The sequence below is a fragment of the Aulonocara stuartgranti genome (genome assembly GCF_965226115.1).
Source record: "Aulonocara stuartgranti genome assembly, chromosome: 12".
NCBI classification, from domain to species: domain Eukaryota; kingdom Metazoa; phylum Chordata; class Actinopteri; order Cichliformes; family Cichlidae; genus Aulonocara; species Aulonocara stuartgranti.
In genome coordinates this window covers 16,940,486-16,953,504 of record NC_138948.1, presented here as the reverse complement: position 1 = coordinate 16,953,504, position 13,019 = coordinate 16,940,486, and the positions used below count along the sequence as shown (strand labels likewise).

Below are 13,019 nucleotides of genomic sequence, written 5' to 3'. Positions count from 1 at the left end.
CTTTATTGGATCAAACAACTACTTCTACAGAAAGTGTGCATTAAATTTTCAGCAACTGTATATTAACCTTGTATACTGACATTGTTCTTAGTTCAAAAACATTTATTTTAGCTTTTACAACTGCAGAGTTTTAAGCACATTTTTAAATTTACTATTTAAAAATCAGTTCAAATCCAGCTTTTTAGTAAGTACCTGAGAGTTTGAGGGTTAAATAATACAATTAAGCATTATACTAACACTATATTTACTTACTTGGCATGTAATAATTTATCTTTATCTGTAAAATATTCCTTAATTAAGATTTAGTCATTATTCATTGTTAACTATTCAGGAATCAGTCACCTTAGTGTCAAATGTTTCTTTATATCCTACATGAAAATAGGCTATACAGGGAGTGCAGAATTATTAGGCAAATGAGTATTTTGTCCACATCATCCTCTTCATGCATGTTGTCTTACTCCAAGCTGTATAGGCTCAAAAGCCTACTACCAGTTAAGCATATTAGGTGATGTGCATCTCTGTAATGAGAAGGGGTGTGGTCTAATGACATCAACACCCTATATCAGGTGTGCATGATTATTAGCAACTTCCTTTCCTTTGGCAAAATGGGTCAAAAGAAGGACTTGACAGGCTCAGAAAAGTCAAAAATAGTGAGATATCTTGCAGAGGGATGCAGCAGTCTCAAAATTGCAAAGCTTCTGAAGCGTGATCATCGAACAATCAAGCGTTTCATTCAAAATAGTCAACAGGGTCGCAAGAAGCGTGTGGAAAAACCAAGGCGCAAAATAACTGCCCATGAACTGAGAAAAGTCAAGCGTGCAGCTGCCAAGATGCCACTTGCCACCAGTTTGGCCATATTTCAGAGCTGCAACATCACTGGAGAGCCCAAAAGCACAAGGTGTGCAATACTCAGAGACATGGCCAAGGTAAGAAAGGCTGAAAGACGACCACCACTGAACAAGACACACAAGCTGAAACGTCAAGACTGGGCCAAGAAATATCTCAAGACTGATTTTTCTAAGGTTTTATGGACTGATGAAATGAGAGTGAGTCTTGATGGGTCAGATGGATGGGCCCGTGGCTGGATTGGTAAAGGGCAGAGAGCTCCAGTCCGACTCAGACGCCAGCAAGGTGGAGGTGGAGTACTGGTTTGGGCTGGTATCATCAAAGATGAGCTTGTGGGGCCTTTTCGGGTTGAGGATGGAGTCAAGCTCAACTCCCAGTCCTACTGCCAGTTTCTGGAAGACACCTTCTTCAAGCAGTGGTACAGGAAGAAGTCTGCATCCTTCAAGAAAAACATGATTTTCATGCAGGACAATGCTCCATCACACGCGTCCAAGTACTCCACAGCGTGGCTGGCAAGAAAGGGTATAAAAGAAGAAAAACTAATGACATGGCCTCCTTGTTCACCTGATCTGAACCCCATTGAGAACCTGTGGTCCATCATCAAATGTGAGATTTACAAGGAGGGAAAACAGTACACCTCTCTGAACAGTGTCTGGGAGGCTGTGGTTGCTGCTGCACGCAATGTTGATGGTGAACAGATCAAAACACTGACAGAATCCATGGATGGCAGGCTTTTGAGTGTCCTTGCAAAGAAAGGTGGCTATATTGGTCGCTGATTTGTTTTTGTTTTGTTTTTGAATGTCAGAAATGTATATTTGTGAATGTGGAGATGTTATATTGGTTTCACTGGTAAAAATAAATAATTGAAATGGGTATATATTTGTTTTTTGTTAAGTTGCCTAATAATTCTGCACAGTAATAGTCACCTGCACACACAGATATCCGCCTAAAATAGCTAAAACTAAAAACAAACTAAAAACTACTTCCAAAAACATTCAGCTTTGATATTAATGAGTTTTTTGGGTTCATTGAGAACATGGTTGTTGTTCAATAATAAAATTATTCCTCAAAAATACAACTTGCCTAATAATTCTGCACTCCCTGTAGTTCAATGGGTGAAATATGTCATTACATACTACATAATACTGACAATTCATTCATTCATTTTCATTCATTCATTCATTTATTTGTTCATTTCCAGGCACAACAAATACCTATATTGAACATAAAATGCACAAAACAAAAAACAAAAATTGCCTGAAAAAGGAGTGGGACGAAGAAAACTTATTAAATCCCACCCCTATACTCACTCATCAACAAAAAAACAAAAAAACAAAACAAAACAATAAACTTCCCGCAGCTACGCCCATTATTGCATACAGTCCCATCAACAGCCCCGGGCGCATACAAGCATCTAAACTGCAGCTCGCAAGCAACAATTAGAGCCTTCATAACTGAATACAGAATATATAAATTATAAATTACATTACCACAGGTAACAGGCAGTAATAACTACAAGTAACAAACACACACATACACACATACATATACATACATATATATCTACACACACATGTACATATATGTACATACATACGCACAGTCTTTTTTTTTTTCTTTTTTTTTTTTTTTGAATCCATACCAGCAATGGTAAGAGGACAGACATTACAGAGCACACTAAAACCCATCATTGAGTATACTGTGACCAGACCAACTGTTTGTAGAGAAATTTAAATCTATGAATATTTTTGCATTGTTTCAGTTGTAAACTCAGACTGTTCCAGATTTTCACACCACATACAGACACACAAAAACCTTTACGGGTTGTTCGAGTTCTGGGTAATTTGAATTCTCCAAATCCTCTAACATTATAAACCTTTTCTCGAATTTCAAATCTAGTTTGTAAATTTGCCGGTAAAAGTTTAGTAAAAGCTTTATACAAAATTATGGATGTATTGTAATTAACCAGATCCTGGAATTTAAGTAACTTTGCCTGAAGAAAGAATTTGTGAGTATGATCTAGATAACCAGCCTTGTGAATTATACGCAGTGCTCGTTTCTGTACTGTGACTAATGGATTAGTTGTATTTTTATATGTGTTTCCCCACACTTCCACACAATATGTAAGATATGGAAGAACCAGGGTACAGTACAGAGTACGAAGTGCATCTTTATCAAGGAATTGTTTCACTTTGTTCAAAACTGCGAGGCTTCTGGAAATTTTGGTTTTTATGTGTCTGACGTGGGGTTTCCATGAAATTTTGTTATCAATTACGACTCCCAAAAATTTGTTTTCACTCACATTATCAATTGGTACACCTTCAATGATAATTGGTAATTCTATATTATATTTAAAATTACCAAAAAACATTGCTTTAGTTTTATTTATATTTAATGATAATTTATTTATGTCCATCCATTTTTTTATTAATTGTAGCTCCCTGTTTACAGTCATTACAAGATGAGTATAATCATCGCTACTGAAAAATATGTTGGTGTCATCTGCGAACAGTATGAGTTTAAGTACTTGAGAAACATCAAAAATATCATTTATGTATACATTGAAAAGTTTTGGTCCCAACACTGACCCTTGGGGAACACCACATGTAATACCAAGTTTCTCTGAATGGTAATGCCCTATGCTAACATATTGTTCCCGACCCGTTAGATAACTTTTTAACCAGTTACCAGCTTTCCCTCGAATACCATATCTTTCCAATTTATCCAATAAAATTGAGTGATTAATTGTGTCGAAGGCCTTTTTGAGATCAACAAAAATACCAACTGCATATTTATTTTTGTCCAGTGCATCAGTAATTTCTTCTACTGCCTCAATTATCGCCATTGAAGTGGTTCTTTGTGTTCTGAAACCATACTGACCAACATTTATTATTTGATGTTTTTCAAGGAATTTTTGTAATCTTGAATTAAAAAGTTTTTCTAGAATTTTTGAGAATTGAGGCAGTAGAGAAATAGGCCTATAATTGGTAAAACTGTGTTTGTCATTACTTTTATATAGTGGTATTACTTTCGCAATTTTCATTTTTTTTTGGAAAACAACCGGACTGAAATGATAAATTACAGATATATTTTAAGGAACTAGCAATATTCAGAATAACCTGTTTAACTACAGACATATTTATGTCGTGATAATCCATTGAAGACTTAATTTTACATTCTAATGTGATATTTATTACTTCTTGCTCATTTGTAGCTGAGAGGAACAGTGAAAAGGGATTTGATTTTATATTACTGATATTTTCATTTTTATGACACGGGATGTCCGCTGCTAGTTCAGGGCCAACATTTATGAAGAATTTATTGAACCCATCGACAATATTACTCATGTTGTGATTTTCACCATTTGCATCAGTAAAATATTCAGGATATGATGTTCCAGAAGATCCTTGTTTAATTAAGTTGTTTAACACATCCCAAGTTCCTTTTATATTGTTTTTATTTTCATATAATCTTCTTCTATAATAAAGTTGTTTGCTCGTTCTTATAATATCAGTCAATTTATTTCTATATGCTTTATATCTTTGTTCCACTTCTTTTGTTTTTACTTTGATAAACTGTTTATACAGATTGTTTTTCTTTTTGCAAGCATTAATAATTCCTTTTGTGAGCCAAGGACTTTTTATCTTTTTTTTCTTTGTCATGTGTTCGTTTACAGGACAATGTTTATTGTACCACATAGTAAAAATATCTAGGAAATTGTCATAAGCCTTGTCCACATCTGACTCTTCATACACCGAACTCCAATCTTGTTGTGCTAAATCGAAATTGAAGGCATGAATTGCTTCTTCATTTATTGTTCGCTTTGCTATCATGATCTTGGTATCTATTTTTTTAAAATCACAGTCACACAAAGTAAAAACTGGTAAGTGGTCAGTTATATCACAGACAAGCAGGCCACTATTAATTTGGAAATCCATGACATTAGTAAAAATATTGTCAATAATAGTGGCGCTATGTGATGTTATTCTGCTTGGCTTTGTTATTGTTGGATATAGTGATAAGCTGTACATCGTGTCAGTAAAATCATCAATGGCTTTTAACCTTGTTGGGTTTAGCAAATCAATATTAAAGTCACCACAGATAAATAGTAATTTTTGGTTCACCGAAGCAAACGTTTTTTCTATCCATTCATTAAAAGTGTCAATACTTGAACTGGGTGTCCGATATATGCAACTTATTATAACATTTCTCTTTTTTTCATTCATGATCTCAATAGTCAAACATTCCAAAATTCCATCAATAGCCATAGACATAGTTGTTACAACATTATATTTTATAGAGTTATGAACATATATAGCAACCCCGCCGCCCGCCTTATTTAATCTATTCATGTATTTTAAATCATATCCATTCAAACAAAAATCTATTCCTTTATCGACATTGAACCAAGTTTCAGTGATGGCTATAATACTAAAGGGGCGAGAAAATTGTTGCAAATAGTCCTTAATGAAATCAAAATTAGAGTACATACTTCTGCTGTTAAAGTGAATTAATGAGAGCTTCCCGTCTAGGTTAATTTCTTTTTCATATTGTTCCTGAGTGAAATAATTACAATTTTTAACAAAAGTAGAGAGAAAGTTACTTCCAGAATCTATTTCTGGATCTATTATATTATGCTCCTTATATTCACAATCTAGATCAATTACTTTCTGTTGAAGAATTAATTTCAACATGTCCATGTCATTTCCTGGTGTAATTAGAGATGTTGGTGTATTTATCATTTGATTATCATTAGAGTTATATATTACCTCGATACATTAGTGTCAGTTGTACTTGTCCAGATCCTCCATGTTCCTCACTATCAGTACTTTTGCCTCTTCTGGTGTCCCGTTTAGCTTAATGAAAATCTTACAGTTTGTTACCCATGTATGTTGTATTTTACCATTCTTCTTCAGTTGCCTTGCCTTCCTCGCGATGTCTGCGTTTTTTCGTGTCAGATGCTCATTAATGAAAACATCCGTGCCTTTCAGTTTGCGTCCTTGTTTCAGCACTGCGACCTTGTTCTTCCGATTGACAAATCTCATAACGACGGCCGGCGGTCTGTCACAATACACAACAAGAAACATTTATTGATAGTACACTAAAATATACACTTTGCAAAAATGTACATTTTAAAGTACTTTTGATCAATCTTCAACATTTCTGCGTACAATTTAATAAGTACTTTCAATTTATCTTCATCTGCATCTTTATGTGCATTTTTATACAGTGATCTGGCATAACAGAATTATTTTTAAAATGTAACATTTTGAGCTACATTGAATTGATTCCTAAATCTTTAAATCTTCCAAATGTATCTGTTTGGCATATTTTATAAAAGCAAATAATAAACCTACATACATAACATTTAAAACCACAACTCGGATTTTTGTTTTGTTTTAGGTATGTTGTACATCCCTGATTCTGAGTGCCCACATTTGCTGAGTGTAGAGTTCAACAACACCAGCATGACCAACAGCTCACAGATGCACGCCTGCTGCACAGAGCTGTATAACAGGTGTGTGTGTGATTATTACTGTTTATTACTGTTGCCCAGTTAAAACGATATTACAACTCACTCATCTGACCAAGTGGACATTTTCTCGTGCATGTGTGTGTGTTTCATTTGCAGTGTGACAGTGTATGAGCCATGGAACGTGACAACAGGGGACGGATTCAGTCAGAGCAGTCTGCTGGGCTGCTGCACGCTCACGCCGTCTGAACTTTTCAACTGCAGCCTTATGCTGTAAATCACACACTCCAGTGCTACAGAGATGTGCTGTTTACAGGTTAAATCCTTTTTAGGGTGTTTTCCTTTTTTTAAGTTAAGTTTTCTTTCACAAAAAAAACTTAAAAATGAAACATGGCAAAAACGTCCTTTTACCCACACTTTTTGCATTGTTTTATAATGATAGTTTAAAATATAGTGGCTTTTTTGTCATATATCCTTTTCTTACTTCTATTACTATATAGTTTGAAAATAATACATTTGCACTTTAATATTTCTTTTTTTTTTTTTACTTTTATTTTGTTTCTACGTTGTAGCAATCATTATGTAAACAATCATTTCAAACTGCTCTGATGTGATTGATATTTTCTATGTCTGTACATGTGTTTCTAAAGCTTGTCAGTTTCTAAATAGTGCAAAAATCTCATGGTACAAAAAACTATATCAGAGTCATTTCCAGCACAAAAATGAGAAAAACTTGCAAAACCTGCTTAATTACAAGCTTGACAGAGAGGATCTAACCTATAACAACTTGATCCTGCCTTGCCTGGAGTGGTGAACTTTTCAGTAATGGCACACTGATTAGCCACTAGATGTCACTGGTGTCTTTTGGTTCCTGTTTAGCAACCTAAACGCTGGATATATCAGGTCATTATGTAGGCACACTGGTTTGACTGGCAGATTGTCCAAGAATCTGGCTCATTACAGCTTTACTGAATTGCTAAAGCACTAAATCCCACTCTGAGAGGCACATGGTCATATTTATTTTTTGTAATGCTCTCTTAATAATACCTATTTTCACAGTGAGAGACTTCCAATGCCTTCCAATTAAACACAAGTAAAACAACCATCTCAGTACTTACACTCAGTTCCTCAAAACTGTTAAAACCAATACAATACAATACATATATGCACCCATTTTCAGCAGATTCTCTATGGCTTCTATAACCAGGACATTGAGACCAGGAGACTCTTCTGTTCTCCCAACAACAACAGGTTCTCATTATTGACAAAGTCCTTTAAAAACATATTTCTTGAACACATAAACATAGATGCAAAATTTGAAGGAATCAGCGGGAATTGGCATGTTCCCAAGCAACACTTTGTCCTATTTGAGCAGGAAACACGTCAAAGCCTGGTGTCTGGTCTCAAGGTGCACAAAGACTTGTAACTTTGGCTAACCAGGAATGTTTAAAGTTACTGGATTTTCATTAATTAACTCTGGATCTTTTTTGCTGTAATGTATTTTTTCACTCCGTGCGTTCAAGATTGCCTCTGGCATTTGCATACTGTAAACATGTTTGCCTATATCTTTGTAATAAAGTGCTTTTTATTCATTCATTCACAGTTAGCTGGAAAATCTGTACGTCAAATCTGTTTTTGATCTAGCTGGTAGTCATATCCCAGTAGAGTTTTTACCCTCTCTGTCTGTATGATCAGAAAACAACGTTGGATTTTTTTAGCAAAGATAAAAAATGTTGAGTTAAATATGATCTTGCCAGAAGTCGCATTCGAAGTGAGTGTAATCTGAAAATGTGATTCTGAACTTTACGGTTTTGAGAAAAACGATGGGGGATTTCAGGAAATGTGAAACAGAACAAAGAGGAAGGTATCATGGCTGTACATTTACAACATCTGCATGTGTGAGATGAGCATGCAATCATGGAGATCACAAATGACAGTCTCTTCATTAATTCCAGCACAAGCAAAAGGTCAGATGGCTCCCTTCTCGGTGGGCAGGAGGTGTGTTCACATGTGCGAATTTCACACACCCACAAAGAGGGAACATTGAACTCAGCCATGAGACACTGACACATAGGGCATGTTTAGGCTCCATCTTAACATTTGCACCTCTAAAAAAAAAGAAAACATGCATCGTTCATTTTGTCTTCATTTTCAGGGAAATCGGTGTGTTTAAAACAACGAGCCGTTTAGTTTAGACGACTTTTCTGCATCTGTAATATATAACAAAAGGAGACAATTTACATTTTTCCTTGTTAACTAATTATAGGAATAATCTCACCAATTTAATAACATTTTTCTTTGGCACACCATGACCAGCTATGTTTAGCTGAGTTTACTGTCACTGGTCAAAGAAATGCATGTTAAAAAAATATTCTGGTTTTATCCAGGTACTGAAAAACAGCTTTGTGGCTAATACTGGCATATTAAAAAAATATTATGGCACATTATTTTTTTTTATGAGCTAGTTTAAAGATATTCAAAAAGAAGTGAAATTAGTAAATATCTTTGGCTGCTCTAAAAGATGCACACACACACCCACACACCCACACACACACAAACAAACAAACCATCAAATGGAGAGAATAAACTCACCCTACAAGTTTCTTCTCCTTGAATCCTCTGAGATTTAAATCATTTTCATTTTCAAAACACGTTAATCAAACTTATCGTACAATAAAGTAAGAAAGATCTGATCTAAAAATGAGGCTGTGTATATTTACTGTATATAGCAGACATTCAGCAGCCCTCTTTGTACAGCCAAGTTCTCCCTCTAACTTAATCAGTTCTTAAAAATTGTTTTGTAACACTATGCATGGTTTGCTGGAAGGCTGTGTGGAAATTATATCATATATATCCAATTGTACATATATATATATTTAACAACCTAACTATGGGTTTTTAATCTGACTTACTTACCGAACTTACTTTGTGTTTGAGAGCTTTATCATCAAATCTGTAACAAATTTCACTCTTTAACTTGTATGTTTAGTTGATTTGAGTGTGAGGTTTTTCTCAATGTATTTTTTTTATTATTTCTTTTATAAAATGTAATAATTAAAACAGAATCAGAGATATATTCTACTCTTAAATCAGGATTGGCATCAAAGCATATCAACTGAACAGGAAACCAACTTTGACCAGGGGGGCAAATTTAGCTTATTATTTCATTAAGAAACATTTTTTAAAAAGTGAAAAATTATTTGCAGTCACACAAAATGTGCAGAGGCACAAAAGGTAAATGTACATTTAAACCAGTGCCATAAAAGTTAATCCCACATAATCATACACTGGGCCACCTTTACAGACGTGCACAAAATTCAAACATGCACAACTTGCTTTAAATCACATTATGAACAAGTATCCACACACGTGTGGTGTGCTCACAGAGAAACAAAGAGCCATAGTTATGAAAGCTATAAAAGTGCAAACGTATGTGTCGTTGACTGAATAGCGTGCAAAGCAGGAGAGACATTTTCTCTAGGTGCCGATTTGGATTGATGATCTCACCACACACTGAGATGGTTGGGGTCGCTAACTGTAAGTTCAGAACATCCTCAACACGTTTCCATTTATTTAACAATTTTCATGTGAGACCGTGCATGAATTGATGAATGACCTCCTCTGAGTTTAAAAGAAACTTGAGTACTAACAAGAGTCTCACTTTCAAAGGCCCACAGGCTCCAAAGTCCTCCTCAAACATGCTCCAGAACTGCTGCACATTCACGAAGCTACTATTAACTGAATTGTAAACTTGAGCTGTTAATTGTTAAAAATCTTAGATTTTACTTTGGGTTAGGGTTCTTTTAGCACCATGAATCTAGCATTTAAGTTAGCTATTGGAAAACTAATGCTAGCTATCCGTTATCAAGCTACAGTTAGCTAAAACGTTTCCAAACACAGCTCTACTTTTAACTTTGAATATTATAACAGCCTAAAATTTATGTTTAGATATTTGACTTATCTAAACATCTACTCCGTGTAAATGTAACCATAGTGAACATAAGGATCCCACAGCTTACCTGTTCTTACTGCTGCATGTCTTATCATTAGCTTTCACTTTTGAATCTTGCCAGGCTCAATTTCACACTTTGGCAGCTTATAGAAAATATTTTTGTCCTTTACTTTGATTTTTTTTGTTAAAGTCAGAGCCACAAATAGTTTTCTCCTCTTTGGGACGCTTAGAACTAACTGTATTTTGCCTCTACGGTGGACATTGATGTCACACAATGCTTTAAGATCAGCTTGGTCACAGAAATCCAACAGCACCATGTTGTTTAAAAACTAGAAACATGTTTTTCTGATTTCAAGTTACTTCAATAGATGACCTCCAATATTTGCCATACTGGTGAAACTGAATTGAAGATAAGGCGACTGTCCTATGATTTAAGGAGCGACCACAGCCTCCAAAAGCAGAAGAAGAAGAGGAAGAAGAAAAAGAGGATGATAAGATGATGATAAATGGGAGAAGGTAGAAAAACTATGGGTGTCTAGAAAGCTTTGCAGCCTGGCCCCCAAATGGTTTCACTAAAATGCTTTTGATGCAATGTGCATTTTACAGTGTAACCTTGTGAATTGAAAATCGAGGAAATGAAAATCGAGATCTTGAAAACAAAACAGAGCTACAAAAACCTTCTTGAAAGCAAATTTGCTGCAAAAAATTTTGGGTCTGCCTGGACTTGTATGAAAACCATAGCAGGGTTTCAAAATCCCCAGAGCAGTAGTCAGGTCATTTTAGAGGGTTTTAATTCAGACAGAGATTTTGCAAATGCTTTAAACATGTTTTATGCTCGTTTTAGTTCTTCTGATTTTAGCGAGGATATTTTGGAAGTGAAACAGAAACTGAGAGATACTCAGCACTTTATCATTGAACTCAGCGATGTTAAAAAGGCCTTTCATACAGTTAATGTGAACAAGAGCCAGGGTCCTGATAATATTAGTGGCCGCCTAATTAAATCTTGTGCTGATGAACTCAGTCCTATATTTCAGGTTATTTTTAATCAATCCTTGCAAACACAACATGTGCCCTCTCTTTGGAAAGAAGCAGTCGTGGTTCCTGTCCCTAAATCTAGTCGTCCAAAAATTCTAAACGACTTCAGGCCTGTTGCCCTCACTTCAGTTGTAATGAAAGTCTTTGAAAAAATGTGATTATGAAAGAGACTGAACATCAGCTGGATCCAATGCAGTTTGCATATAGGCCCAACAGAGGAGTGGAGGACGCACTTTTGACTTTACTAAATCTAATTCTTAAACATGTAGAGAGTAAAGGGACTTTTGCAAGACTTCTTTTCATTGATTTTTCTTCGGCTTTTAATACAATACAGCCCCATATTAATTAAAAGACTTTTAGAACAGTTTGAAATCAGGAAAAACCTGGTGGGCTGGATTTTAGATTTTTTTAACTGACAGGTCACAAAGAGTGAGAATAAATGGGGTTCTGTCTGACCCAGTGTTCTCCTCCACAGGTTCTCCTCAAGGCTGCGTCCTATCGCCCTTATTATTCACTCTCTATACAAATATGTGTCAGGGCAGACATGAAAACAGGGTCATTATTAAATATGCAGATGACTCTGTTATTGTCAGCTTACTGAAAGAGGGTGAAATTAACCACGGTCCAGTCATTGATGACTTTGTTCAGTGGTGTGAGGAGTCTTATCTCCAGCTGAACATATCTAAAACAAAAGATATGGTTGTTGATTTTAGGAAACAACAAAATGGGCACGGAGTCACTTTAATTAAAGGTCAGAAAATAGAGCAAGTACAATCATATAAATATCTTGGGACCATAATAAATGAAAAACTGAACTTTGATCAAAATTGCAAATCAGTTTGTAAAAAGGGTCACCAGCACCTTTATTGTCTTAGGAAACTTGTTCATTTCCACATTGACCAAAAAATTTTAACTTTGTTTTATCGTTCTTTTATTGAGTCTGTTTTATCCTTTTGTTTGGTTTGGCCAGACCTCTGTCACAGAGAAAAATTCTCTAAATCAGATAGTGAGATGGTCCAGTCGTCTGATAGGTGAGCCACAGTCTTGTTTAGCCTCCCTGTACTCTAAGCAGGTACAGAGGATGGCTTTATCAATCCTTAAAAATGGTTCCCATCCTCTAAGGGGTGAATTTCAGCTTCTTCCCTCAGGACGGAGGTTTCTATTTCCGAGATGCAGGACAAAGCGTTATAAAAATAGCTTTGTCCCCGTTGCTGTCACTGAATTAAATAAGAACTGTTTTTGATTCGAAATACTAAAATTACTATATATGTGCCACAGTGAGCTTTATATATTTACTAGGTATGTGTGTGGGGGGTTTTTTTTTTTTGTTGTTTTTTTAAAGGGATGCCAAATGCTGTCATTTTTCTGTAAAGCAAATTTACCTTGTCTTTGGGTATAAATAAAGTTACCTTGACCTTGACCTTGACCTTGTGGGAAGTAACAGCTGGTCAATTTCAAAAACCAAAAGAGAAGGGAAAGCAAATTCTACCGAGAACATTTCTGTAAGTACGAGGTACGTCCAATCTCAAAAAAAAAAAAGAAAAGAAAAGAAATTTCCTGCAGCAGCAGAGAGGACATTCAAGGATTAATGGAAAGATAAAGATGGATAGATGAAAAGGCCGAGTATTTAGGAGACTAAGGTTGGTAGATATTGGATTGTCATGTAGCACCACTCAAGAAGAAGAGGGAAGTGAAAGGGACCAGAGATGCACC

General features: G+C 35.5%; 1 protein-coding gene across 4 annotated transcripts in view; it reads left to right on the top strand.

Annotated features, from left to right (window-relative positions):
- Positions 1 to 7,915, top strand: part of LOC309718491 (solute carrier family 28 member 3-like) — a 43,141-nt gene extending 35,226 nt beyond the window's left edge. For all 4 annotated transcript variants that reach the window (XM_082553788.1, XM_082553789.1, XM_082553790.1 and 1 more), the window contains 2 exons: positions 6,250 to 6,364; positions 6,479 to 7,915. In XM_082553788.1, the coding sequence (XP_082409914.1) occupies positions 6,250 to 6,364; positions 6,479 to 6,596 (233 nt within the window). In that variant the 3' untranslated portion in view covers positions 6,597 to 7,915. The remainder of the gene's footprint in view (positions 1 to 6,249; positions 6,365 to 6,478) is intronic.
- Positions 7,916 to 13,019: the final 5,104 nt, after the last annotated feature.